Here is a 26939-nt window from a genome sequence, read left to right on the forward strand (position 1 = left end):
GGGTGGCAGAGTGATACCCTCTTTTTTTTTTTTTTTGGATTCTCACTCTGTCACCCAGGCTGGAGTGCAGGGGCACAATCTCGGCTCACTGCAACCTTGGCCACCTGGGTTCAAGCTATTCTCCTGCTTCAGCCTCCTGAGTAGCTGGGATTACAGGCTTGCACCACCATACCTGGCTAAATTTTTTTGTATTTTTAGTAGAGATGGGGTTTCACCATGTTGGCCAGGCTGGTCTCAAACTCCTGACCTCAAGTGATCTGCCTGCCTCGGCCTCCCAAAGTGTTGGGATTACAGCCACCACAGGCAGCCTATGATACCCTGTTTCAAAAACAACAACAAAACAACCTAGGACGTGTTCTGTTTCTGTCTACACGTTTTTCCTTCATTTATTGCTCTCTCTCTTTGTCCTTAACTCCTTCCTCCCTGCCCCCACTGATTTTCTTTTCTTTTTCATGCTTGTATAAATATGGTTGCCCCAAAGCTTCTGAGTTAGATATTTTAGCCACATGGTTGCCTCTGAACCTTACTTAGTTCCTGTTCCCAGTAGAGATCTCCAAATGAATGTGGGGTACACTCCTACAGTGCTTAGATCAGCTGTCTTTGCCCAGTCCATTCAGCTGAAAGGAAGGGGGTAGATGTCCATGATAAACATTGTTGGAGCCTTCATCCTTTTAGGAGGAATGAATTCTGGAAGAGGTAATAGTTGTTGATAGGGAACCTTATTAAACTAGATACAGCTCCCAAAAAGTGTGTGCCACATGAATAGTACTGCAGTGAGTGAACATCTTCGTAAATTGGCTCATTTATGCAAAATTCCTTTGACATAATTTCTAACCATTTTAATAGTTAGCCAGCATATACAAGTTCCAGTAGATATGGACAAGTTCTACAAGAAGTATGTCCCTTATTTACACCCCCGTCAACAGTGTATACATGTTTTCCCATACCCATTAGTTCTGGTCACCAACCTGTTTGTCTTTACCAGGCTGAAAAATAAAAAATCTCATTGCTGTTTTAATTTCTGTTTAGTTTCTAGAAAACATGCACACTTTTACCATGGTTTTTAGCCATTTTTATTTTTTCTGTTAATTTTTTTTGTCTTTTTTGCCCATTTTTAGAATTTGATGGGTTTCTCCCTTTCATTTGCCTAAAACTGTCATAAATTACCCGTTTGTATGACGTGTGTTATTTGCTTTGTTCTTTAGTAGTGAATGGATGCTTTGCCTTAAGGTGGTTTTAATTTTTTATGCAATCATATTCTTTCGTGTCTTCTCTAATTTTATGTCATGCTTACAGAATCCTTCGCTATTCTAAGATCGTAAAAGCATTCACTCATTGTCTTGTAGTACTTTACTGATGCACCTTTTACATTTTAGTCTTTGATCCACGTTGAATTTACTTAAGTTTTTTTTTTTTGAGATGGAATCTTGCTCTGTCGCCCAGGCTGGAGTGCAGTGGTGTGATCTCGACTCACTGCAGCCTCCACCTTCTGGGTTCAAGTGATTCTCCCGCCTCAGCCTCCCAAGTAGCTTGGTTTACAGGTGCATGCCACCATGCCTGGCTAATTTTTGTATTTTTAGTAGAGACAGGGTTTCACCATGTTGGCCAGGCTGGTCTCGAACTCCTGACCTCAAGTTATCTGCCTCTTTCCACCTCCCAAAGTGCTGGGATTGCAGGCATGAGCCACCATGCTCAGTGAATTTACTTGAGTTTTAGTAATTTATTTATTTATTTTGAAATGGAATCTCGCTTAGTTGCCCAGGCTGGAGTGCAGTAGTGTGATCTTGGCTCACTGCAACCTCCACCTCCCAGGTTCAAGTAATTCTCCTGCCTCAGCCTCCCAGGTAGCTGGGATTATAGGTGTCCGCCACCACACACGGCTAATTTTTTTTTGTATTTTTAATAGAAATGGGGTTTCACCATGTTGGCCAGGCTGGTTTTGAACTCCTGACCTCAAGTGATGCACCCGCCTTGGCCTCCCAAAGTGCTAGGATTACAGGTGTGAGCCACTGCACCTGGCAAGTTTTAGTATTAAACAAAGGATCTGGTTTATTTTTTTTGATGGCCACTTAACTCATTTGTTGAATAGGAATTTTCCCCTAGTAATTTGCAGCCTTAAATATTACATTCCTATATACAAGCCTGTTTACACCATCTAGTCTACTTTCTTCTACTGATAAGCTCTTCTTGTGCCTGTACTTCCCTACTACTGTGGGTTTATAGCATAGATTAAAATATAATGGTCAACTAGGAAGGGGCAAGTATATGCTCACTGAATTTATAGAGTGAATGGTTCTATGCATACTATTACTTTATGATTCATATTATACTGTAGTTCATAAGTTAATTACAAAAACCAGTGATGGTTCAAGTTAGTGCTTTGTATTTCTCTATATTCCGGAGAAACAAAAGGCAACTGGGGATCTTTTAAGTTTGCTTTTGGCTGTGATTTCTTGAAGAGTTTTTATTTTGTGGGTTATTTTTTTCTTATTTTGTTTTGCTTTGCCAGCAGTGATTTAGAGCATCCTTTTACAAAAGCTTATTAGAAAATCATTTTTTTACCAAAAGCTCCTATTTAGAAATGTGTTTATTTTTCAGACCTCAGGAAATTTTCTGATGGAATTTCAAGTGAAAAATGTTCCTTCAGAAAGAATTGCAACTCAGAAGATCCTGTCTGTGTTAGGAGAGTGCCTTGACCACTTTGGCCCTGGTTGTGTGGGTGTGCAAAAAATATTAAATGCCAGGTGTCCACTCGTGAGGTTCTCACACCAGGCCTCTGGATTTCAGTGTGATTTGACTACAAACAATAGGTATGATCTCTTACATTTGTTATTTTAAATATGAATATTCTGATGTATTAGCTTAGTTTTTCTCACACAGAAACAGTGTCTTTGTAATCTTAAACATGCTTGAATAATAATTTTTTAAAAATTTACCACTTGGATTGAAAAGTAAGAAATCTTTTCTCTTACATTATACCTGTTGGTAATTTGGTGTTCCTAAACAGTGTTAGGATATTGTGTTAAAATGTTCACATATCTAACCTCTGAGAAGAAATGTATTTCATTATTTTTACTTGTGCAGCCTGGTAGTGTGTAGTGTGAAAGATGCCTATTTTTTAGGAGAAATTTCTGATGGCAAAAAAATAAAAAAGTAAAATAAGAAAGAAAGATGCCTATTTATAGTACAAGTCTTCTAGGAATACTTAGAAAATAAAATACCAACTTGAAGTTGACCTTTGAATTGCCTCCAGATATATAGTCAACTTTGTGTACTAGACAAATGTCCTCTTTACTTAGGTCCAAAAGTGGTTGGAAGAGCTTAAGACTGGATGGCTCTTGTTCAGCCTGTGTGCATTGTATTATCATAGTGATTTGTTTGCTTAAAAAAGTGGGGTGGGAAAAGTTCTTTTGTACTGATGACTTTTCCTGGTTTCACAACAGGGAAAATTTATTTCTTTTTTTTATTATAATTACTTTTGAGACGGAGTCTTGCTCTGTTGCCTAGGCTGGAGTGCAGTGTGGCTCATGATCTCGGCTCACTGCAACCTCCACCTACTGGGTTCAAGCGATTCTTGTGCCTCAGCCTCCCAAGTAGCTGGGATTATAGATGCATGCCATCACGCTGGCTAATTTTTGTTTTTTTAGTGGAGACGGGGTTTCACCCTGTTGGCCAGGCTGGTCTCGAACTCCTGACCTGAAGTGATCTGCCTGCCTTGGCCTCCTAGAGTGATGGGATTACAGGCGTGAGCCACTGACCCTGGCCCATAGTAGGGAAAATTTCTTAATTGAGAAGTTTATTTCTTAACTTCTCATTGCATGAGTTCAGTTTCACTATGTTATCTGTTAGCTAAATAATCATTACTGAAAATAGATTCAGAAAATCAAGGCTAGAGCAGTTTTGATTAACTCGAATCTTCACCCACAAGCCAATCCTAAGTACTTGCGGCTTTCTCTCAAGTAAAACTCATGGAGTAAAGTCTGTGATTTCTTGCCAAATTTTAGTATAAAAATATAATACTGTACTTTCTATCATTATTATATTTTCTTTATAGTATGTAAAATAGGACAAAATGACATTTATCTTTGTAATTATGTTATTTTCTTTATATCAGATACCTTATACTTTTTGATATTTATTTTTAGCTTAATTTAGCTTTATTTTCATACATAAAACACTTAATCACCATGAATTTCTAAGTTGCTGTTTCTTCTTCTTCTTTTTTTTTTTTTTTTTGAGACGTAGTCTTGCTCTGTCGTGTAGGCTAGAGTGCAGTGCCGCGATCTTGGCTCACAGCAATGCAACCTCCACCTCCTGGCTTCAAGCAATTCTCCTGCCTCAGCCTTCCGAGCTGGGACAGGCACATGTGATCATGCTGGCTAATTTTTGTATTTTTGTGGAGACAGGGTTTCATCATGTTGGCCAGGCTGGTCTTGAACTCCAGACCTCAGGTGATCTGCCCACCTCGGCCTCCCAAGTGCTGGATTACAGGTGTGAGCCACCACGCCTGGCCTTGTTTCTTCTATTCTTTTTAGAGACAGTTTTAGAGACAGTTTTAACTTGATGCTGTTAAATTATTTTTTTGTGCCATCTGTTGGTTCTTGGAGAAATTACAAGACACGTTTTGATCAGTAGGGACTTAATATTTTTAATTTAATTTAATTCTATTTTTACTTTTTAAGAGACAGTGTCTCTCTCTGTTGCCCAGGCTGAAGTGCAGTGGTGTGATCATAGCTCACTGTAGCCTCGAACTCTTGGGCTCAAACAATCATCCTTTCTCAACCTCCTGAGTAGCTAGGATTACAGGTACATGCCACCACGCCTGACGATTTTTTTTAATTAAATTTTAAAAATTTTGTTTTTCTTTTATATATACATTTTTTATTTTTATAGAGACAGGGTCTTACTATGTTACCCAGGGTGGTCTCAAACTCCTGGGCTCAAGTGATCCTCCTGCTTTGAAATGCTGGGACTACAGGCGTGAGCCACAGTGCCCAGCCAATAAATGCCTTTTTGTCTTTATCGATTTTATATATATATATATGTGTGTGTGTGTGTGTGTGTTTGAGATGACACCTTACTCTGTCGCCGAGACTGAAGTCCAGTGGCTTAATTTTGGCACACTGCAGCCTCGACCTCCCTGGGCTCAAGTGATCCTCCCACGTCAGCCTCCCAAGTAGCTGGGCCTACAGGTGTGTGACACCACACCCAGCTAACTTTTGTATTTTTTGTAGAGACCGGGTCTTGTCATGTTTCCCAGGCTGGTCTTGAACTCCTCGGCTCAAGCTATCTGCCCACCTCAGCTTCCCAAAGTTCTGAGATCACAGGTGTGAGCTACTGTGCCCAGCCATTTATTAATAATTATAAAGAGACTTTGTGTGTTTTACATATTATTTAAATCATGTTTAGAAACTTTGATTTAAAAATTCTAAGTTGTAGGCCGGGCGCAGTGGCTCACGCCTGTAATCCCAGCATTTTGGAAGGCCGAGGCGAGTGGATCATGAGGTCAGGAGATTGAGACCATCCTGGCTAACACGGTGAAACCCCATCTCTACTAAAAATACAAAAAAATTAGCTGGGCGTGGCGGTGGGCGCTTGTAGTCCCAGCTACTTGGGAGGCTGAGGCAGGAGAATGGCGTGAACCCGGGAGGCGGAGCTTGCAGTGAGCCAAGATCGCACCATTGCACTCCAGCCTGGGCGACAGAGCGAGATTCCGTCTCAAATAAATAAACAAATAAATAAATAAAGAAATAAATATTCTAAGTTCTAGATCTACATTTTCTTTCTTTCTTTTTCTTTTTTTTTGAGGCAGGGTCTTGCTCTGTCACCCAGGCTGGAGTGCAATAATGCTTTCTCGGCTGACTGCAGCCTCCGCCTCCCGGGTTCAAGTGACTCTCCTGCCTCAGCACCCCCAAGTAGCTAGAATTACAGGCATGCGCCACCACGCCCAGCTAATTTTTGTATTTTTGTTTAAGGCAGGGTTTCACCATGTTGGCCAGGCTGGTCTCGAATCCTGACCTCAGGTGATCCACCCACCTTGGCCTTCCAAAGTGCTGGGAGTACAGGCATGAGCCCCTACGCCTGGCCCTAGATCTACGGTTTGTTTTTTTGTTTTTTGGTTTTTTTTTTGAAACAGAGTCTTGCTCCGTCTCCCAGGCTGGAGTACAGTGGCATGATCTCGGCTCACTGCAACCTCTGCCTCCTGGGTTCAAGCAATTCTCATTCCTCAGCCTCCTGAGTAGCTGGGATTACAGGGGCACGCCACCACGCCCAGCTGAATTATTGTATTTTTAGTAGAGAAGGGGTTTCACCTTGTTGTCCTTCAACTGCTGGTCTTGAACTCCGGGCCTCAAGTGATCCGCCCACCTCGGCCTCCCAGAGTGCTAGGATTACAGGCATGAGCCACCGAGCCTGGCTTACATTTTAATTATCAATTTTAAGAGGATGTTTTAATGGGAATGAATGTATTTGATATTCAGCCATTCATATTAAATTTTATATTACAAATTCATAATGCTTTTGATTACCTAATCATGATGTTCTGAATACATTCAGATATAGTAGGATATTTAGATATGTTTCTTGGTATACGTTTAATTTTACCCTTGGTTTATAATTTGGGGATTTGAAAATTTTTCTTATTTTTATTTTTTGAAGGATTGCCTTGACAAGTTCCGAACTCCTTTATATATATGGTGCCCTAGACTCAAGAGTGAGAGCCTTGGTGTTCAGTATACGGTGCTGGGCTCGAGTACATTCACTAACAAGTAGTATTCCTGGTGCATGGATTACAAATTTCTCCCTTACAATGATGGTCATCTTTTTTCTCCAGAGAAGATCACCCCCTATTCTTCCAACACTAGATTCCTTAAAAACCCTAGCAGGTAAGACTAGAAAGAAACTTCTGCATTTTCTGTTTCCGACGTTATGAGTAAATATAATTACCATGTGTTACCAAAGTCCCGTCTATTTGTTTATTAGTCATAAAATTTGTCTTGACTTTTTTTTAAAGCCTACCAGAGTCACGAGAGCAGATGATTTGGGAAGCTAGGGCCTTTAGCATTTTTTGAGAGTTCTGTTTTCTTTGTATCAGTTGGCAAGGTTGTTTACAGCAGTTGTGAGATAGCTGGAGCTTCTTCCCTAGTTGACCAAGTCTAGAATGACCTTTTCCAGATACAACTTGTTCAAATACAACTTTTGATTGGATCACAGTCTCAGAGATGACTTTCAAATCTGAACTTATGTTTAGACTTGTATTAGAGATACTAAAACTGTTTCGTGATGTTTCAAAGATTCTAAATGTGTTTTTAATGAAAAGCATATAAGCAGTCTTAGGTGCATTATTTTGAATTTGACATACTATATTGTTTGTATTATAAATGATGTTATAAATGCTCCCAGGTTCAAGTGATTCTTGTGCCTCAGCCTTGCTGAGGCCTGCTGGAGAAGTTATGTTATAAAATCTTGAAATTGTAAATGCTAAAGAGAAGATAATTAAGGGGTACATACACACAAATGCATAGCATACTCTGTCTTCTACCCATCTTACATAATTGCTGCCTGATAATTCGATTAAGTGCTTTCTTGAATCTTCCTGTTTAAAATGACCTTAAAAGGCAAACTGTTTATGTAGCTTGGTGTTTAAAATCTTTAGCTCTCTAGACACGGCCTAGTTTTCTATCCTCTTCCCTACTCCTCTTTATGTGTCCCACATTCCAGCCAGTGCTGTGATTACCCTTGGAACATTTCATCTTAGCTCTTTGTTCACACTGTTTTTCTGCCTGGAATCTGCTTTCTCTTCTCTCAGTCTAAATTATTTCTTCCATGCTACCTTCCCTTATCCATATTAGAAGTGATCTCTTCCTGTTAACACTGTAAGTGTTGATATTGTTTGAAATTGACCTTAAAAAAAGCTTGATTTGTGTTTACAACTAATTGATCACAACCAGTTACAAATTTCTCTGTTCCTTCTCCACTCTCACTACTTCACTTGAGTAGCCTAAAGAAATAAAGTAAAATGAAATAAAATAAAATAAAGCTAGATTTGATAGGTTAAGGGAAAATGGGAAGTTTTCAGTGGTGTGGAGTGGTGGTCACTTATCTCACTTTTGAGATTAAAATAAAGGGCAGCATCAATATCTGTGCTCATTTCATCCCTTAGTGTCATTCATTCAGTATTTACTGATTACTTCCTATGCGTCAGGTGTTATTGGAGCAGTGGGGGTATGAACAGTGTTCCCAGATAACTCACAATCTAGTGGAGAGGTAAGCCATACATAAGATATGGGCAGATCTTCACCACTAAACTACCTGTAAGTAGCACTTCCTTTTCCACTCCTGCTGTGTGCAGTGATGCTTAATGCTACTCTCATAGAAACCATCGTGGGGAAAAATCATGGAACTTTGGGAGTTCAGGAACTAAGAAACAGTAGAAGCTGTAAAAGAAGGAGGAGAAGGAAGTTGAACTTGGGGTAGACTACTCCTGAGCATCTTGATTGCTCCCTTCAGTCTTACAAGTACTGGTACCCCTGCCCATGTCAAGGCCCTATTGTCCTCTGTCTGGGAAGGCTTATATTGTCTTTCCCCCTTATCTCCAGTTGGGTTCTCACCAATCTATTCTTAGTTAAGAGAGTGATTTTCACAAATACATATGATAGTATTACCCTCTTTTGCAGTCCTTCAGTACCTTTCTATTATCTTTTTTAAAAATGGCCACTTTTTTAAAAAAATTTTATTTATTATTTATTTATTTATTTTAAGAAAGGGTCTTGCTCTGTTGCCCAGGCTGGATTACAGTGGCACAATCTCGGCTCACTATAGCCTCAACCTCCTAGGCTCACGTAATCTCACTTCAGCCTCCTGAGTAGCTGGGACTATAGGCATGCACCACCATACCTGGCTAATTTTAAAATTTTTTGTCGAAATGGGGTGTCGCCATGTTTCCCAGACTGGACTTGAACTGGGCTCAGGGGATCCTCCCACCTTGGTCTCCCAAAGTGTTGGGATTACAGGTGTGAGCCACTGTGCTCTACCTTGTAGGCAGGCTGGAGTGCAGTGGTGTGATCTTGGCTCACTGCAACCTCTGCCACCCAGGCTTAAGTGATCCTCCCACCTCAGCCTCCTCGATAGCTGGGATATACAGGCTTGTGCCACCACTCACTCAGCTAATTTTTTTAAAAACTTTTTGTAGACATGATGTCTTACTATATTGCCCAGGCTGGTCTCAAACTCCTAGGCTCAAGCGATCCTTCTCAGCCTCCCAAAGTGCTGGCTCACACAAGGTGTGAGCCACTGTGCCTAGCCTCCACTAATTATTTTAGGAAAAGAATATGATATGTGGACAAATTTTAAATGACTTGTTGAGTTTTTAATTCCAAATCTACATTAAAATACATTTAAATATGTTCACATCATATAGCATCAAAACAGGCAAAACTAGCTTGGAATTCTTTAATATTTCACTTGAAACATCAAATTTGATTGTTTTTAAATTTTTGCAATAGCTTTTAATATGGTAAGAGAATTTTTCAGGCTAGTTTTTGCAATTGCTTCTTGGCATATAGCACATTGTAGATGCGAATTGCCAATAAATGCCAAGCAAAATTTGATACACTTTTTGCCTTCCATCACCTATGGTTTTTGAAGTTGCTATAAAAGAGGTTGTCTTAGATTAATGTATATTAAGAATTTGGTGAAGATCATTTTGAGGAGAATTTATCAATATTTTCCTTTTTTTTTTCCCCAAAATCCATGGTTTTTATACTTTCTAATTTTGACCAGTAGTTCAACTCTGGTGGACATTAAACCTAAGGAAGAAAACAATTTTAAACTGTGAAACAATCAAAACCATCTTGAGTACTCGGTGTTTAATCATCTAAGTGACTTGAATCTTGTGTACAATCATTTCATTTCTTCTAAGCTGTACCTCTCATTTGATATACAAATAAAGTATCAATTTGTTCTTTTTTAAAAAAAAAAAATATTTTGTTTGCTTCCTTGCTTGTTTATTAATAGAAGGCAATGTGAATTCCTAGAATACCTTCCAGAACTTCTAGGATTTTTTAAACTACTATTTAGAACCTAAGCTAAGATAAAGATCAAACTTTTTCACATTGTGTGCAGGGCCCTTTGTCAGCTTCCTTTTTATCCTCTTCTCTTACGTTGATTCCTGTATACCAGTCGGGAGCTTTAGCCACTCTTGAACTCCTTGATGATCCCTGATGTTTTGTGCTTTTTTTCATTGCTCCATGCTTTTGCCTGAAATGGCCTTCTCCCGGCCTCCCCCTCTCCCCCACCCCACTTTTTTTTATGGAGAATCTGAAGATTAAGCCAGAGAAGACAGACAAACCTAGTACAGGATCTCATTTGTTAGGTCTTCTCTTGCTGTCCTCTCTGCCTCCCAGTGGATAGTGCTTTGTTGGTTTCCAAGCTCTTGGTACACACCTGTATTGTAACAACTGTTAGATTGTTGTAGTTCTTTTATGTGCCTGCCTCAGCATTGTGAAGCTTTTCTAGGGCTGGCTGTCTTTGCTTCATCTCTGCGTCTTCTGTTCCTGGCATAGTATTGGGTTCATCGTAGGAGTTCACTATGTAGATTTCAAAATGATTGGATAACATTTTAAAGTTGAGGGCTGTTTGTACTGGGCAAGATGGACCATGATATTAACTTTCATATTTGGTTCCTCTTGAATTGCCCTGTTTCTTTGTGTTTTCTTATAATCTCCACTGTGTTCTCTCATATGTCTCATTTTCTTGTGTTTTCCATGCTTTCTGGCTTTGCTACTTTTGTTACATTTACTTCTGTGCTTAGTGTTTTAATTGAAGATTCATTCCTGAAAAAAGACACAGCAGCTAAAAGAGCATCAATATATGTGACTGACACTGCATCACAAAAAAACATAAACTGTTAATTACTTGACATAGTAAAACATGTGCCCAGGTTCCTTAAAAATAGATCTAAGTAGAAATATATATACATACATACATTTTATATAGCTCCTTCAACATATTATAAATTGTATAGTAGAGCACGTAAAATGTGCTATTAAAATGTTAAAACCTAGAATAATTTTTGAGAAATTATGCAAGTAACCAGGTCTTCACAAAAAAATAACAAAAAACACAAAAAATGGGAGACAAATTTATAGGAGGCTTATTGATCTCTCTGGTGATTATAGGCGTTTAAAATCAAATATCAGGGCCGGGCAAGGTGGCTCACGCCTGTAATCCTAGCATTTTGGGAGGCCGAGGCGGATGGATCACTTAAGGTCAGGAGTTTGAGACCAGCCTGGCCAACATAGTGAAACCCTGTCTCTAACTAAAAATATAAAAATTAGCCGGGTGTGGTGGTGCTCGCCTGTAGTTCCGGCTACTCAGGAGGCTGGGGCGGGAGAATCACTTGAACCCGGGAGGCAGAAGTTGCAGTGAGCCAAGATCACGCCACTGCACTTCAGCCTGGGTGACAGAGCCAGATTCCATCTCAAAAAAAATAAATAAATAAAAATAAATTAAAATTTCAGCAATCATCCAGATTATTGATTATATACCTGCTATATGCTAGATGCTCATTGGGGGCAGGTCGGTGGTGGGGAGTTGGGCAGTAATGAATAGGATAGTGACCTTTGTAATTCCTGACTGGGGCAGAGGAGTGGACAGCATACAAACAGTCACAGTGCAGTCAGATAAGTCAAATGGTGAATGGAACAAAAAGGATGGAGAACCAGTTTGGAATTATGAAATGCTTTCAGATAGGAAGTAGCCATTGATGAGATTTTTGAAGAGTGGGAATTTGCTTTTGAAAACAGCATATTATCTGTTGCAGATAGTGTGGGCCAGGGATTTTATGGTGGTTGTATATTTATGAAAATTATTACCTCTTAAGATACAAATATTAGTAGAAAAGGTGAATATCCGAGTCTAACGTGCTGTTTTTGAGTTTGTTTTGCTGAATTACTGAATTCCAGTTAGTCTAGAGTGCTACATTTTAGAAATTACCTGAAGCTTTTTTAGTTAGCATTCAGTTTGTGTCATGTATGAAGATGTTAAGAATGGAATTGGAGATGTAAATTAAGTATTGACTAGAGATAGTGCTGAAATTTGGTTTGGTGAAAGATGGGGGAACTCCCTACATTTCTATCTACTATTAGAAAACTGATTACCTCAAAAATTGATTAGGAATCATTGGGTTGTTGAAAGACAATAATTTTAGTATGCTAAATTAAATGTAATGTTAATTTCACTGTGGCATAACTAGTCTTAAATCTTTTTTTAAAATTTAACTCCATTAAAAGAAGATAAAAAGATTTGAGATTAGTTATACCATAGTGAAATTAACATCATTAAATCATAGACAAGAAATTATAGATTAAATCGTTATTAAATCATTCAATCATAATTATTCAATCATTTATAAAATCTATGATTTAAATAAAGACTAGAGTAGAAATTTACTTTATTTGTTTTGTTTTTTTGAGGTGGAGTCTTGCTCTGTTGCCCAGGCTGGAGTGCAGTGATGTGATCTCAGCTCATTGCAACCTCCGCCTCCTGGGTTCAAGCGATTCTTGTGCCTCAGCCTCTTCAGTAGCTAGGATTACAGGAGCAAGCCACCATCCCTGGCTAATTTTTGTATTTTTAGTAGAGACGGGGTTTCACCATGTTGGCCAGGCTGGTCTCGAACTCCTGACCTCAGGTGATCTGCCCGCCTCAGCCTTCCAAAGTGCTGGGATTACAGGTGTGAGCCATCGCGCCTGGCCTTAAACTTATTTAAATCATAGATTTGTATTCTGAGGTAGGGAATATCTTTGAAATATGTGAAATAGGCTGGGCGCGGTGGCTCACGCCTGTAATCCCTGCACTTTGGGAGGATGAGGTGGGTGGATCACCTGAGGTCAGGAGTTCGAGACCAGCCTGGCCAACATGGTAAAACCCCATCCCTATTAAAAATCCAAAAATGAGCTGAGCGTGGGGGCATGTGCCTATAATCCCGGCTACCCGGGAGGCTGAGGCAGGAGAATTGCTGGAACCTGGGAGGTGGAGGCTGCATTGAGCTGAGATCATGCCACTACACTCCAGCCTGGATGAGAGAGCGAGACTCCATCTCAGGCAAAAGAAAAAAAAATTGTGAAATATTTTTTGTTTGTGTTTAAGATGCAGAAGATAAATGTATAATAGAAGGCAACAACTGCACATTTGTTCGTGACTTGAATAGAATTAAACCTTCACGGAACACAGAAACATTAGGTAAGTGTCTTTTTGTTTACTTGATCCTTTCTGGATTGAAACAGGCTTTCCTCTGATTGTCCTTGTTTTATTTTCTTACAGAATTACTACTGAAGGAATTTTTTGAGTATTTCGGCAATTTTGCTTTCAATAAAAATTCCATAAATATTCGACAGGTAAATAATGTTTTACTATTCAGTATTAGTATCTGGTCTTCCATTGTACTAATTTAATTAACTGTTTTCAAAACACTCTAATAAATGTTATTCATTTCTTTTCTGTAGTAATTTGTAGTAACAAGGAGGTTGATGTCCAGAGAAGTTACATGACTTGACTAAGATCAGTCATCCCTTTATGCCAAATAGCAAAAGCCAGTTCTTTATCATCTGCCTTGTTATTATGCCATGGGACTTCTGTCCTCACTTAGTGTAATACTGTATCCTTCATGATATGGAATACATTCCAGAAAGTTTCCTGAAAAATATTATTTACATACAGCTGTTTTTAAACTGGATTTGTGTCTATGGAATAAATTTAAGTCCCAAAGATAGATTTCAGTGATTCCCTCAATTTGAGCCCTTAGGATTTAGGGTTTTTTTTGTTTGTTTTTGAGCAAACGAACTTATGATTTGGATTCCTCTGAGCAGCTGGGATGAAAGACATTTTTTCTTTTCAAAAAGAAAGGCAGAAGTCTAGACAAAATTTGTTTACAAGTGGGAGATAACTTGGGATAGCCCTCTGTTTGGGTTTATTCTGCTTAGCATTTGTCTACTTGATTACAAACCTTACAAGATTGGCTTCATAAAACACAAACCCAGATATATTTTCTCCTTATTTCTTCACCTCTCCTTTTTTCGTCCTTCCCTCTTACCCTGCTCATGGACTCTTTGTTAAAATAAAAGACTGGGGAGAGGAGACAGGAAGGATTCATTGAGAAAGCTTTGCAAATGCAATCTAGAAGGAAAAAGTCATAAGCATACAAAGTTCGTCACCTTTTTTGTACTCCAAAGCTCAGAGATGCCAAGCATGAAATAAGTTAGGAAATATAACAGCTCCTGCTCACATTGGGGAATTTTGACCATTGGCTTTGTAATAGTTAATTAAATTTATGGTATCATTTGAAAGAGGAAAAGATATATAGACTAATGGCTTATGTTGGTCATATGATTCATAGCTTTAGCTTTTCTTTTTTTCTTTTCTTTTTTTTTTTTTTTTTTGTTTTTTTGAGACAGAGTCTCACTGTATTGCCCAGGCTGGAGTGCAGTGGCACGATCTTGGCTCACTGCAGCCTCCGCCTCCTGGGTTCAAGTGATTCTCCTGCCTCAGCCTCCTAAGTAGCTGGGATTACAGGCATGCACCACCACACCTGGCTAATTTTGTATTTTTAGTAGAGATGGGATTTCACCATGTTGGTCAGGCCTGTCTTGAACTCCTGACTGCAGGTGTTCCACCTGCCTCAGCCTCCCAAAATGCTTGGATTACAGGTATCTTTTTTATTTCTGTGAGATACTATCTTATGTGGCAGAGCCCTTTTGTTGGATCTATAGGAAGATAATGGAAACTTTTTAGTGTTTTAAATAAATAATGAATAATCCTTTGTTCCTCCTCTTTTTTCCTCATCTCATATTTGGGAAACATTAATTAATATATTTAATTTAAGGGTTCTAATTTTGTGTATTTCTGTTTCTACCATAATAGGTATGCTTTTAGCAAGTCTCAGAAATAAATGTATCTTCATCTTACTTTCTGTGTTTTTAATCATTTTTTCCCCTTTCATGCTCTACCTTGTTAGGTAAAAGTTATATTATTTTAAAAAATACTTTTGTCGGTTGACTTAGTCCAGATACCTCTTCTCTGAGCAATGACATCCTCATCTGTAGATGATAAGCCCTAAGTTATTTCTCCAAAGAAAACTCGTAAAACTTACAACAGGGAAAAAAAAAAAAAAAAAAAAAATGAGAAGTACACACACCCACCATGCATACATACTCAGTCCCCTGAGAAAGAAATTCTTTGCTGTGTAAAGTTAATGCTGGTGTTTTATGTGTTTTGATATTTTATTGAGTTAACTGTTTTTATATCTAAGCCCTTCATGTACTTACTCATTTTTTCTTCTGTGTAATAATCTATAGGGAAAGGAGCAAAACAAACCTGATTCTTCTCCTCTGTACATTCAGAATCCATTTGAAACTTCTCTCAACATAAGCAAAAATGTAAGTCAAAGCCAGCTGCAAAAATTCGTAGATTTGGCCCGAGAAAGTGCCTGGATTTTACAACAGGAAGCTATAGATCGACCTTCCATATCAAGTAATCAGCCCTGGGGGCTGGTATCCCTATTGCTACCATCTGCTCCAAACAGAAAGTCCTTTACCAAGAAGAACAGCAGTAAGTTTGCAATTGAAACAGTCAAAAACTTGTTAGAATCTTTAAAAGGTAACAGAACAGAAAATTTCACAAAAACCAGTGGGAAGAGAACAATTAGTACTCAGACATGATGGCTGCTACATTGTCTAAAGAACTGGGCTTACCCTATCAAATGGTCTGTGGACTTACTTGGAAAAACTGGTTTGAAACTTTCACAGATCTCAGCTTTCATCTGATGTCACTTTTCATGATCTTCTCATTGGCCCTCTTAACCTGGTCTGAAGTTCTGGGATGTTTTCAGTCTGATCAGTCTGATACTCAGTGGCACTTTATTAAAACATCAGCTGTGGAGTGTGGTGGTGCACACCTGTAGTCCCACTGCTCAGGAGGCTGAGGCAGGAGGCTCTCTTGAGCCCAGGATTTTGAATCCATCGTGGACGACATAGCAAGATTCCGTCTCTAAAAACCATGAAAATAAATATAAGCCACAAGGAATGAGTGAAAGATTATTGTAATGTGCTTTAACTAAATAGGTAAATATACTGAACAAATGCTAAAACTCAGTTTTAGGATGAAACCATTGTTGATATCCACATCAGTCCCTGTTTAGAAAACATTTAAAATGACTTTTAGTTATGTACAATACACTGGCAATGAATACATTAAGCTTCAAAATTTGGTAGTGCTCTCGAACATGTATATTTGTATTTTTCAAGCGAAGTTCTCTTATTCACATATAAATTAAAGTGGATTGGTACTGATATCAAAAAATGTTTATGTTTTTAGAACAGACATTTCAGTCACTGCATTCTTAGGTATTCCAAACCAAATATGATGACATCAATAGATTGCATTTTAAAAATATTGTTTGATTTTTCTGTTTTCAAAAATAAAATTCTGTTTCTAACTAAAATGTGATATTCCCAGTATTCCTTCACATCTCTTTTGAGAACTCCCCTCTTCCTGCAGGAAAGAGACATACTTGTCTCTCAGTATATGCAGAAAATTGGTTCCAGGACCATTCACGTACACCCAAATCTGCACACACTGAACTCCTTCAGTCCTGTGGAGCCCGTGCATGGGAGAATTCCACCTTGCACATAAGAAGATTTTGCATCCTGTGAAAATACTGTATTTTCTTTTTTTTTTTTTGAGACAGAGTCTCGCTGTGTCGCCCAGGCTGGAGTGCAGTGGCGCGATCTCGGCTCACTGCAAGCTCTGCCTCCCAGGTTCACGCCATTCTCCTGCCTCAGCCTCTCTGAGTAGCTGGGACTACAGGCGCCCTCCACCACGCCTGGACAATTTTTTTGTATTTTTAGTAGAAACAGGATTTCACCATGGTCTCGATCTCCCGACTTCATGATCAGCCCGCCTCAACCTCCCAAAGTGCTGGGATTACAAGCGTGAGCCACCGCGCCTGGCTGGGAATACTGTATTTTCAATCCAAGTTTGGTTGGAAAAAATCTGTGTGTAAGTGGACTTCACAGTTGAAACCCATGTTGTTCAATGGGCAACTATATATTGATATTTAATTTCCATTACATTCTCTGTGGAGCAACTTTTTTGCTTTGTTTCGTTTTTGAGACGGAGTTTCACTCTTGTTGCCCAGGCTGGGGTGCAATGGCACAGTCTCAGCTCACTGCAACCTCCGCCTCCCGGATTCAAGCGATTCTCCTGCCTCAGCTGGGATTACAGGCACCCACCACCACGCCCAGCTAATTTTTGTAGTTTTAGTAGAGACAGGGTTTCACCATGTTGGCCAGGCTGGTCTCGAACTCCTGACCTCAGATGATCGCCCACCTTGGCCTTCCAAAGTGTTGGGATTACAGGCGTGAGCCACTGCACCTGGCTTCTGTGGAGTAACTTTCTATTTAAGAAGCAAGTAAGGCCCAGGCATAGTGGCACATGCCTGTAGTCCCAGCTACTTGGGAGGCTGAGGCACAAGGACTGCTTGAACCTGGGAGAGACAGAGGCTACAGTGAGCTGAGATCACAGCACTGTACTCCATCCTGGGCGACAGAGTGAGACTCTCTCAAAAAAAGGAAAAGAAGCAAGTAGTATAGTGTTTAAAAACAGACTTGAGCGAGACTGGCTCGATGACAAGTTACTCAGTCTCCTGGGGCCCCTGTTTGATCTGTAAAATGGGGATCATGATCAGATCAACGTGAGGATTAAGCGAGGGATGTAGGAAAATGCTAGGTCAGTGCATTTTCCTGGCGCGAAGTAAATGTTACTTCTCTTTAACTGTTGCCTTTCGGTGTTTGTGGTATGTAATTACCTTTTTTGCTACTCAAAATTCAGATTTAGAGTTTGTAGTACTTTAAAAATTTTTCCCATTTAAATTTTATGTCAGAAATTATAATGGGTTCTGCATGGGATATTTTAAGAAACTCAGCATTGTTATGAAGCAAATGAATTCTGTGTCCTTGTGTCTATGCTATTGGATTGCACATTTGACACCAACAAGTATCAGTGTTCTGTACAGGCGTGTCTTTAAAAGCCATTTTTCATTTATTCTTTATTTTGTTGGGCTAGAAATCCATATTGATTTAAAAGCTTAAAAAGCATTAACCACTTAAGGGTTTCTAAATGAAATTTTTTTTTTCTGTTCACAGGTATTTAGTCAGGTATTTTCTTTTTTAGGTTGGTACTAGGTGTAAAATGGTTATTTAAGCACATAAAGTGTGTGTATGGGTTAGCATTTTCTTTTCTTTTTGGTAATTTGTAGGACAGCCTTGACACTAGGCTGTTTTACTTTTCAGAAACAGATTTAATTATGTGATTAATTTTAAATCTACAAAGTCTTTTTTTTTTTTTTTTTTTTTTTTTTTGAGAGCGAATCTTGCTCTGTCACCCAGGCTAGAGTGCAGTGGTGCGATCTCGGCTCACTGCAACCTCTGCCTCCTGGGTTCAAGCGATACTCCTGCCCCAGCCTCCCAAATAACTGCCTGCCACCATGCCTAGCTAATCATTGTATGTTAGTAGAGACGGGGTTTCACCATGTTGGCCAGGCTGGTCCTGAATTCCTGACCTCAAGTGATCTACCCGTCTCAGCCTCTCAAAGTGCTGGGATTACAGGTTACAGGTGTGAGCCACTGCACCTGGCCTACAAAGACCCTTTTTTTTTTTTTTTTTTTTTGAGATGGGTCTCACTCTTGTCACCCAGGCTGGAGAGTGCAGTGGAGTGATCTTGGCTCACTGAAACCTCCACTTCCCAGGTTCAGGTGATTCTTCTGCCTCAGCCTCCTGAGTAGCTGGGATTACAGGTGCATGCCACCACACCTGGCTAAGTTTTCTATTTTTAGTAGAGATGGGGTTTTACTCTGTTGGCCAGGCTGGTCTCGAACTCCTGACCTCAGGTGACCTGCCCGCCTTGCCCTCCCAAAATGCTGGGATTACAGGCATGAGCCACCACGCCCGGCTGCAAAGAGCTTTTAATACACAGTTTTAAAGTCTGTTCAACTGAATGTAGACTGCAGACAAATACGTTTTTTCATAACTTTAGTGTATCACACCCCAGATTTTTAAAATATTTTTATTACGTGATAGTGATAACTAGCAATTATTTGTCATTGCTGTTTCTTAATTAAAAATAATTGCAATGATAAGGAAAACTTTTTTCAAGTTTTTTTCTTTTACAACTATTACTAGGCTTTCATTCAGTAGCTTTCACCTGTAATGAGTTTTACTAAGTATGTAAAAGTAATTTTGATATGAGACTATCCAGATCAAAACGATTTCAGCTATAGCCCACTAGTATAATTCTTGGAGCTATTATCCATCTTTAGAAAATTTGAGAATTGGCCAGAGACTTTCTAGGAAATAACGATTAGCCTGAGACATTATAGGAAAACTGTGTGTAATTATCTCATTCACCAAGCCTTCAGTTACCATAAAGGAGAAGGGAAAATAAAGAAAGTTGAGTATAAGTAAGACTTTTTTCTGCTGTCATTTCCTATTGGCGTCTTTTTTTTTTTTTTGAGACAGAGTCTCGCTGTCGCCCAGGCTGCAGTGCAGTGGCGTGATCTCGGCTCACTGCAAGCTCCGCCCCCCAGGGTTCATGCCATTCTCTTCCCAAAGTGTGAGCCACCATGCCCAGCCATGATTCCTTTCTTTTAAAAATAACAAATTTGGCCGGGCACGGTGGCTTACGCCTGTAATCCCAGCACTTTGGGAGGCCAAGGCGGGCAGATCATGAGGTCAGGAGTTCAAGACCAGCCGGGTCAACATGGTGAAACCCTGTCTCTACTAAAAATACAAAAATTAGCCAGGCATGGTGGCGAGTGTCTGTAGTCCCAGCTACTCAGGAGGCTGAGGCAGGAGAATTGCCTGAACCCAGGAGATGGAGGTTGCAGTGAGCTGAGATTGCGCCACTGTACTCCAGCCTGGCAACAGAGCAAGACTCCATCTCGGCAAAAAATAATAATAATGATAACAAATTTGAGTACTTGAGTATAGATTTTATTATTAAGTTAGATAAAATTTGGCCGTTAAATTTTCCACAAAAGTCCAGAAGGTGACTGTCTCTTATATGCCTCAGAAGAGTCTTTCTCCTTAGTGTTTAATAAGAAAGTAAAGCTTAAGTAGTTTAAAGCTATCAGCAGGAAGTAACAGCTCATGGCTTACATATGATTGTATGTAAAGCCTTATTAATGAAAAATTCTTTACATATATACTTGGAAAGGAATGAAAACATGACCAGAAATCACTTTTCATCTTGGCAAATTTATTTTAAATACTTGAAAGACTTATTTGGGTTTCCACAATGAATTCAATTACTTGTGGATATGGATTCCAAAGAATATAAACATTACAAGGTTCCTCCTACAGCAACTCTCAGAAAGTACTGTAGATAGAATCTTTATAGTATCTGTGATACAGGATATATCAAATCACCACAAATTATTAAAAAATGTACTGTATCTTTTAAATGTGATTGCTCGTGTTTTATGTTATCTGTGTGTGTATCCACCCCCTTTCATTACTCAGTGGAGTCAAAGCTAGATTGAAAGCGTTATTCATGTTTCTGAGATGAATATATTGCAAAAATTTTCCCCCATAGCAGAGTTCCTAAGCTTCTAGAATGTGGTGCTAAGGCATATTTTAGAGAGAGTATTAAAAAGGTCTAACTTGGCCGGGTGCAGTGGCTCACGCCTGTCATCCTAGCACTTTGGGAGGGCGAAGTGGGTGGATCAGTTGAGGTCAGGAGTTTGAGACAAGCCTGGCCAACATGGTAAAACCCCATTTCTACTAAAAATACAAAAATTAGCTGGGCATGGTGGCAGGCACCTGTAATCCCAGCTACTCGGGAGGCTGAGGCAGGAGAATCGCTTGAACCTGGGAGGCGGAGGTTGCAGTGAGCTGAGATTGTGCCACTGCACTCCAGCCTGGGTGACATCATGACTCTACCTCAAAAAAGAAAAAAGAAAAAAAAAGAAAAAGGAAAAAATCTGACTTGAAACTCTAGATACTATACTATGATGAATACATGGTATGGGGAAAATACCTAATTTGGAACAGGCCAAGTCTAAATTAATGAAAAGTAGGCCAGGCCCAGTGGCTCACTCCTGTAATCCCAGTATTTTGGGATGCCAAGGCAGGCGGATCACTTGAGGTCAGGAGTTCAAGACCAGCCTGGCCAACATGGTGAAACTCTGTCTCTTTTAAAAATACAAAAATTAGCTGGGCGTGGTGGCACATGCCCAATCCCAGCTACTTGACAGGCTGAAGCAGGAGAATCATTTGAACCTGAGGGTTGGAGGTTGCAGTAAGCTGAGATCACTCCACTGCACTCTGGCTTGGGTGACAGAGTGAGACTCTGTCTCAAAAATAAATAAATTTAATTAATTATTAGTGAAAAATAAAATCGTAGGTTGTTACTTTTGCCTGGGTTTATTTTGAAGTGTGGCACATTGAAAAGTTACTGTAATGGATGCTGTCAAATAAAATGGAGCAAACTAATGAGAAGATTCCACATTAAGCCTGCATCATGCTCCATGTCGCTAAAATTCTTTAACATGTTAAACTTGTTAGGTACAATGGAAGTCTTACATTTCTGAAGCTTTTCCTCTTACAAAATTAAAGCATATTGACATTTCTCTCTAGTTCTACCCTGTCTTGAAAACTAGAGTAAAAGGGGTGGGTTATAAAACTGGCTGATTAGCAAGGAAAGCAAGCTCACTAATAATTGTATGAAACTTTACTATGGAGAATTTTTAACACAGGCAAAAGTAAATTGAAAAGCGTAATGAATTTGGCACACATCCATCACCTCTTTCAACAATTAATTCATGGCAAATTACCTTTAATTTATAACCCCATTAACTTACCACTTCTGTATTATTTTAAGCAAATTCCATTCTGTCATTTCATCTGTAAATATGTAATATTTCTAAAAGATAACTTTTGTTCTAATACAATCACAAAATCATTGTCAGACCAAAATGGAACAAACAAAAACAGTAATTCTCTAATAATATCATCATTTTTGATTACTGTTCAAGCTCCCCATTGTCTTGTGGATATCACAGTGGCTTTTTCCTAGTGCAATTGTTTGAATCAATATCCAGTTAGAGTCCACATATTGTGATTGGATGGTCTGTTTCTTAACTCTCTTAGACTCCAGGTTTCTACTTCATCTCTTTCTTCGCTTGCAATTTATTGAAGATAGGGGATTGTCTTAGGGAGTTCCTACAACATAGATTATGCTGATGATGTCAGCATATATGATTGTTCAACGTTGTTCACATGAGCTGTTCAACATTACTTAATGACTTGAAAATATTTTTTATTAGTTTTAGAAAACTCAACAATTTTCAAATATTGCTTTGGCTACATTCGCCTTCATTCCTCTGGGATTCCACTGAACATTTATTAGGTCTTTTTGCTTAATTCCCTATATCTCTTCTATACTTTCCTGTATTTTCTACTCTTGTGTCTCTCTTCACTCCAAGAATTTACTTCTTGTTTGTTTGTTTGTTTTTGAGACAGGGTCTCGCTCTGTCGCCCAGGCTGGAGTGCAGTGGCATGATCTTAGCTCACTGCAACCTCCGCCTCTGGGGTTCAAGCAATTCTCCTGCCTCAGCCTCCTCAGTAGCTGGGATTACAGGCGCCCACCACCACACCCAGCTAATTTTTGTATTTTTAGTTTCACCATGTTGGTCAGGCTGGTCTTGAACTCTTGACCTCAGGTGATCCACCCCCCCTCGGCATCCCAAAGTGCTGGGATTACTGGCATGAGCCACTGTGTCTGGCCAGAATTCTGACCTGTATAACGGTTTATCAATTTTTTTCATCTGTGTCTAATTTTAAAAATCCATTTATTGAATTCTCAATTTCAGTATATTTTTTTCAGTTTGACACAGTTATTTTAAAGCCTGTGTCTGATAAGTTGATCATGTGGTTCCCCTGTGGGTCCGTTTCTGTTTTTCATGATGTTGACTTCTCTCCTGGTATACCTGGTGGTGGCAGTGGTGGCTTTGTATGCTGATATTGGATGGGAGAAATAGTAGGAATTACTTCGAGGGAGGATGATGTTTTCTCTTCCTTCAGAAAGGATTTACTTTTGTTTCTGGGAGATGGGTAGGGGTATTTATGATCCTGGATCACTTTAATCTAGAAAGGGTTTGAGATTTTGAAGTTGGATTCAATTCCAGATTCTAGTTCATTGTTACTCGCACTGTGGTGGGGAAGATCTCAGTCCAAAACCTGGAGTGCTGACCAGGGTCCCTTTTCCTTGGTGGGCCCCGAAGTCATTTTTGTCTCCTATCCCTGCAGGTCTTTTGAAACCTCTCTCCCCTCTGATCTACTTCATCAGCAGATGTCCCTAGGGGGTAGCAACCCCAAATGCTAGGCTTACGTGTTTAAGTCTACTTCTTCACAGTTTTGTAATTTTTCACTCCTTTGTTAGCAGTCTGATGCTTTCAAGCAGCTGTTTTTGTTTTTCCAAGCTTCTCTCTCTCTCCCCTTCCCTTCCCCTTCCCTTCCCCTTCCCCTTCCCTTCTCTTCTCCCCACCTCTGTCTCTCTCTCTCTCTCTCTCTCCCCGAGCAGCTGTTTTTGTTTTTCCAAGCTTCTTTCTCTCTTTCTCTTTATTTCTCTGTCTCCCTCCGTCTTTTCTTTTCCTTTTCTTTTCTGTTGAGATGGATACTCACTCTGTCGGCACATACCACCACACCCAGCTAATTTTTTACATTTTTAGTGGAGACAGGGTTTCGCCATGTTGGCCAGGTTGGTCTCGAACTCCCAACCTTAGGTGATCCACCCACCTCGGCCTCCCAAAGTGCTCGGATTACAGGCCTGAGCCACCGCGCCCGGACTGTTTTTCCAAGCTTTTCTGGTTGTTTTCATTCAGTGAGAGAGTTGATGGATACTACCTAGTCTGCCATTACTGGACATCATTCTTTTTTACTCCAGCTTCTGATCCTTATATATATTTTATCTTATAGGAATGTATACTATTTAGTTTGCTTCCTTGTAAGAAGCTTTCAAATGTCTCACTTGCTGGTGCCTGTTCAATTAAGCTTTGGATAACAGTACAAAATTTGGCCGACATGAATGCCTAGTTCACCACTAATGAAAGCTGGGCACTGCAAATGTTCTGCTATGCTTCAGAAATCAGAAGTTGCCAGCTTTTATATCTAGACTGTGATTTCCTCATAGAGGATTTTGTACATGCCAATTCAAAGTTTAAATTTGTGCCATGTGTGAATAAGTGCACAAAATGCCCAAATAAGAATGAGAAAAATATCTCCTTTTCCCATCCACATTGAGATACCTGAAACAACTATGAAATACAATTTTTCTTACAGTTTTCCAAAATACTTATCTGGGTTGAGACCAAGAATGGAACATTTTAGGCCAAATTGCTTTTTCAAAATTTTATGATTTATGAGTTTAGAAAAAATCTCTTTTGGACTTTAAACATATGTTATTTTTAGGATATCTTATTCATGAATAAAACAAATTTTTTACATAGGTGAAATAATTTAGATGTTTGTATATTATGAGTCAGTTATTTCTATAATATACGACTAATTTATATTTGTAGTTTTTCAGTTACATTCAGTAGCCCACATTTGTTTAGTAACAGAATTAACAAAAATTGCTGTCATTATTTTGAGTTAATTTTCAACTCGTATTTTTAACTTGCTAAATACATTCTAGCACTATTGTATTGTCAGAGACCTTAATTCAAGTCTTTAAATATTTAATAAAATTATGTGAAAAACTGAAATTATTTGATGTTTTAATTTTGATTGCTCTGGACAAAGTATTTCCATCTTGATGCTTCAGGATAAAAATTGCATTAAACAATACTTGAATTTAAATGTGGTTTAAAATGTTTCTTAATTCTAAAGCTTTCTGTAGTTCCTATTTTCTAAGCAATATTAGCTATATTGGATCTTCTAGATGAAGAAAGATTTGACTATGATTAAATATGTGCAGTGCCATCCTGGAATAGATTTTATTCATAGATTAATAAAATATGTGCAGCATGATTTAGGAGAAAATATTTTAGGACATTATATTTAGTTACATAAGCTACAGTCTGTTTTAAATTCTGTGCAACCAAAATCTGTTTTGCTTTAAAAAGAAAAAATGTTCAAATTTCACTGGGAAATGTAGAGTATTTGTTTTCCAAGACCATCAAAATCATACCCAATCATACTTTTAGGAAATTTTCAAAATACTATATTTAGCCTTTCAACTTAATGATGATTGTTATTGCCTAATTTTCTTACCTGCCCTTACTAGTATTAAGAATACTCTGATTTGGTTACATGTTTCTTATAGTACCTCCTTGGTTCAAATGTAATTCTTTTCTGATATTGAATAAACTGTAATGTCAAGGACCTAGCACAATGCCTGATACATATTTGGTAATCAATACACATTACTTTCTTTCCCTTATCGTGTTCTTAGGTACTGATTTCTAAAGGTATTGAGAAATGGTAGCAATAAAAATTTAGGAGCTCAACTTCCGTTCTAAATCTTTAAACTTCTTTTTCTAAAAGAAAGATTCAAACTAATGCATGATGTTTTAGGCATAATTCTGTACTGACCTCCGAGACTTCTATCCTCTGGAGCACCCACCCTGGCAAATCTCCTCCCCATGAGTGTGATTGCAATCTGAATTTGATGGAATAGTCATTCCCTTGATTGGGTTGCATTAGATTGCAAAGGTGATGGAATAATTATTCCTGTGATTATGTTATATAATATGACTCCTTCTTAGTAGGCTGGAGAGAGAAATTCCTGCTGGCTTTGAAGAAGTAAACTGCCATGTTTAAGAGGGCCATATGGCTAGGACCTGAGGGTGGCTTCTAAAAGTTGAGAGCAATTTCTGCTGACAGCCAACAAGAAGTCAAGGGTATCAGTCCCAGCCAAAAGGTGACTGTGAGAGCTTTATTCATAACAAATATGCCACCAAAATATATGTATTGTGAAAACCACCACTAAACTAACCCATTTATGCCTAATGTTCCATTATTGGAATGCTGAGCTTGTGGGAGTTATTTATATCCTGCTCAAGGTCATTGCCAAGGTCTGATTCCACCCCCAACCCCCACCACCCAAAATTTGCAACCTTTGGCATAAAGGGGTTAAGGCCAAAATGGGAAAAACAAAGAATCATATCAACACTGCCGTCACTGGACATGTAGATTCAGGCAAGCCCACCATCTGATTGACAAAAGAACCATCAAAAAATTTGAGGGGGAGGCTGCCAAGATGGAAAAGGGCTCCTTCAAGTATGTCTGAGTCTTGTAAAAACTGAAAGCTGAATGTAAGCATGGTTTCACCATTGCTAATTCCTGTGGAAATTGGAGACCAGCAAGTATTATGTAACCATCGCTGATGCTCCAAAACAGACTTTTTAAAAAGCATGATTATGGGCACATCAGAGAAACATTCTCTAGAGCTTCCATAGGAATACAGCTCTTCCAACACCCTGATTTTAGGATTTCCGGCCTCCAGAACTGTAAGATAATGAATTTGTGGTATTTTAAGCCACTAAGTCTGTGAGAATTTGTGCAGCGGTAGAGAAATAATGCACTCAATATCAGAAGAGCCTCTTAACATGGAAGAAACCAAAACAAAGTAACTCGAAGGACAGAAACTATACAGGAACAAGAGCCTCTCAAAGATAAAAGCTTTTCCTATACTTGGAGAGAGAATATACTTGGAGAAACAAGTGAATATATGCATCCGTTAAAGAACAGAATCATACATATACATAGTAAACACTCAGAACAAAAAATTCTTGAAAAATGAAATATAACAATGGAATTTTAAAACACAATATAAGGGCTGGTGGATAAAGTTAAGGGAATTTCCCCCCCAAAAAAGATTAAAGAAA

At 38.9% G+C, this 26939-nt stretch overlaps 1 protein-coding gene across 1 annotated transcript in view; it reads left to right on the forward strand.

Moving 5' to 3' along the window:
• The window catches only part of MTPAP (mitochondrial poly(A) polymerase), a 45848-nt gene extending 20364 nt beyond the window's left edge, over positions 1-25484 (forward strand). The window contains exons 5-9 of the mRNA XM_032144352.2: positions 2599-2810; positions 6658-6884; positions 13147-13239; positions 13321-13394; positions 15351-25484. Of these exons, the coding sequence (XP_032000243.1) occupies positions 2599-2810; positions 6658-6884; positions 13147-13239; positions 13321-13394; positions 15351-15713 (969 nt within the window). The 3' untranslated portion in view covers positions 15714-25484. The remainder of the gene's footprint in view (positions 1-2598; positions 2811-6657; positions 6885-13146; positions 13240-13320; positions 13395-15350) is intronic.
• Positions 25485-26939: the final 1455 nt, after the last annotated feature.

This window comes from Hylobates moloch, unplaced genomic scaffold (assembly GCF_009828535.3).
Source record: "Hylobates moloch isolate HMO894 unplaced genomic scaffold, HMol_V3 SCAFFOLD_3, whole genome shotgun sequence".
In the NCBI taxonomy this organism is placed as follows: Eukaryota; Metazoa; Chordata; class Mammalia; order Primates; family Hylobatidae; genus Hylobates; species Hylobates moloch.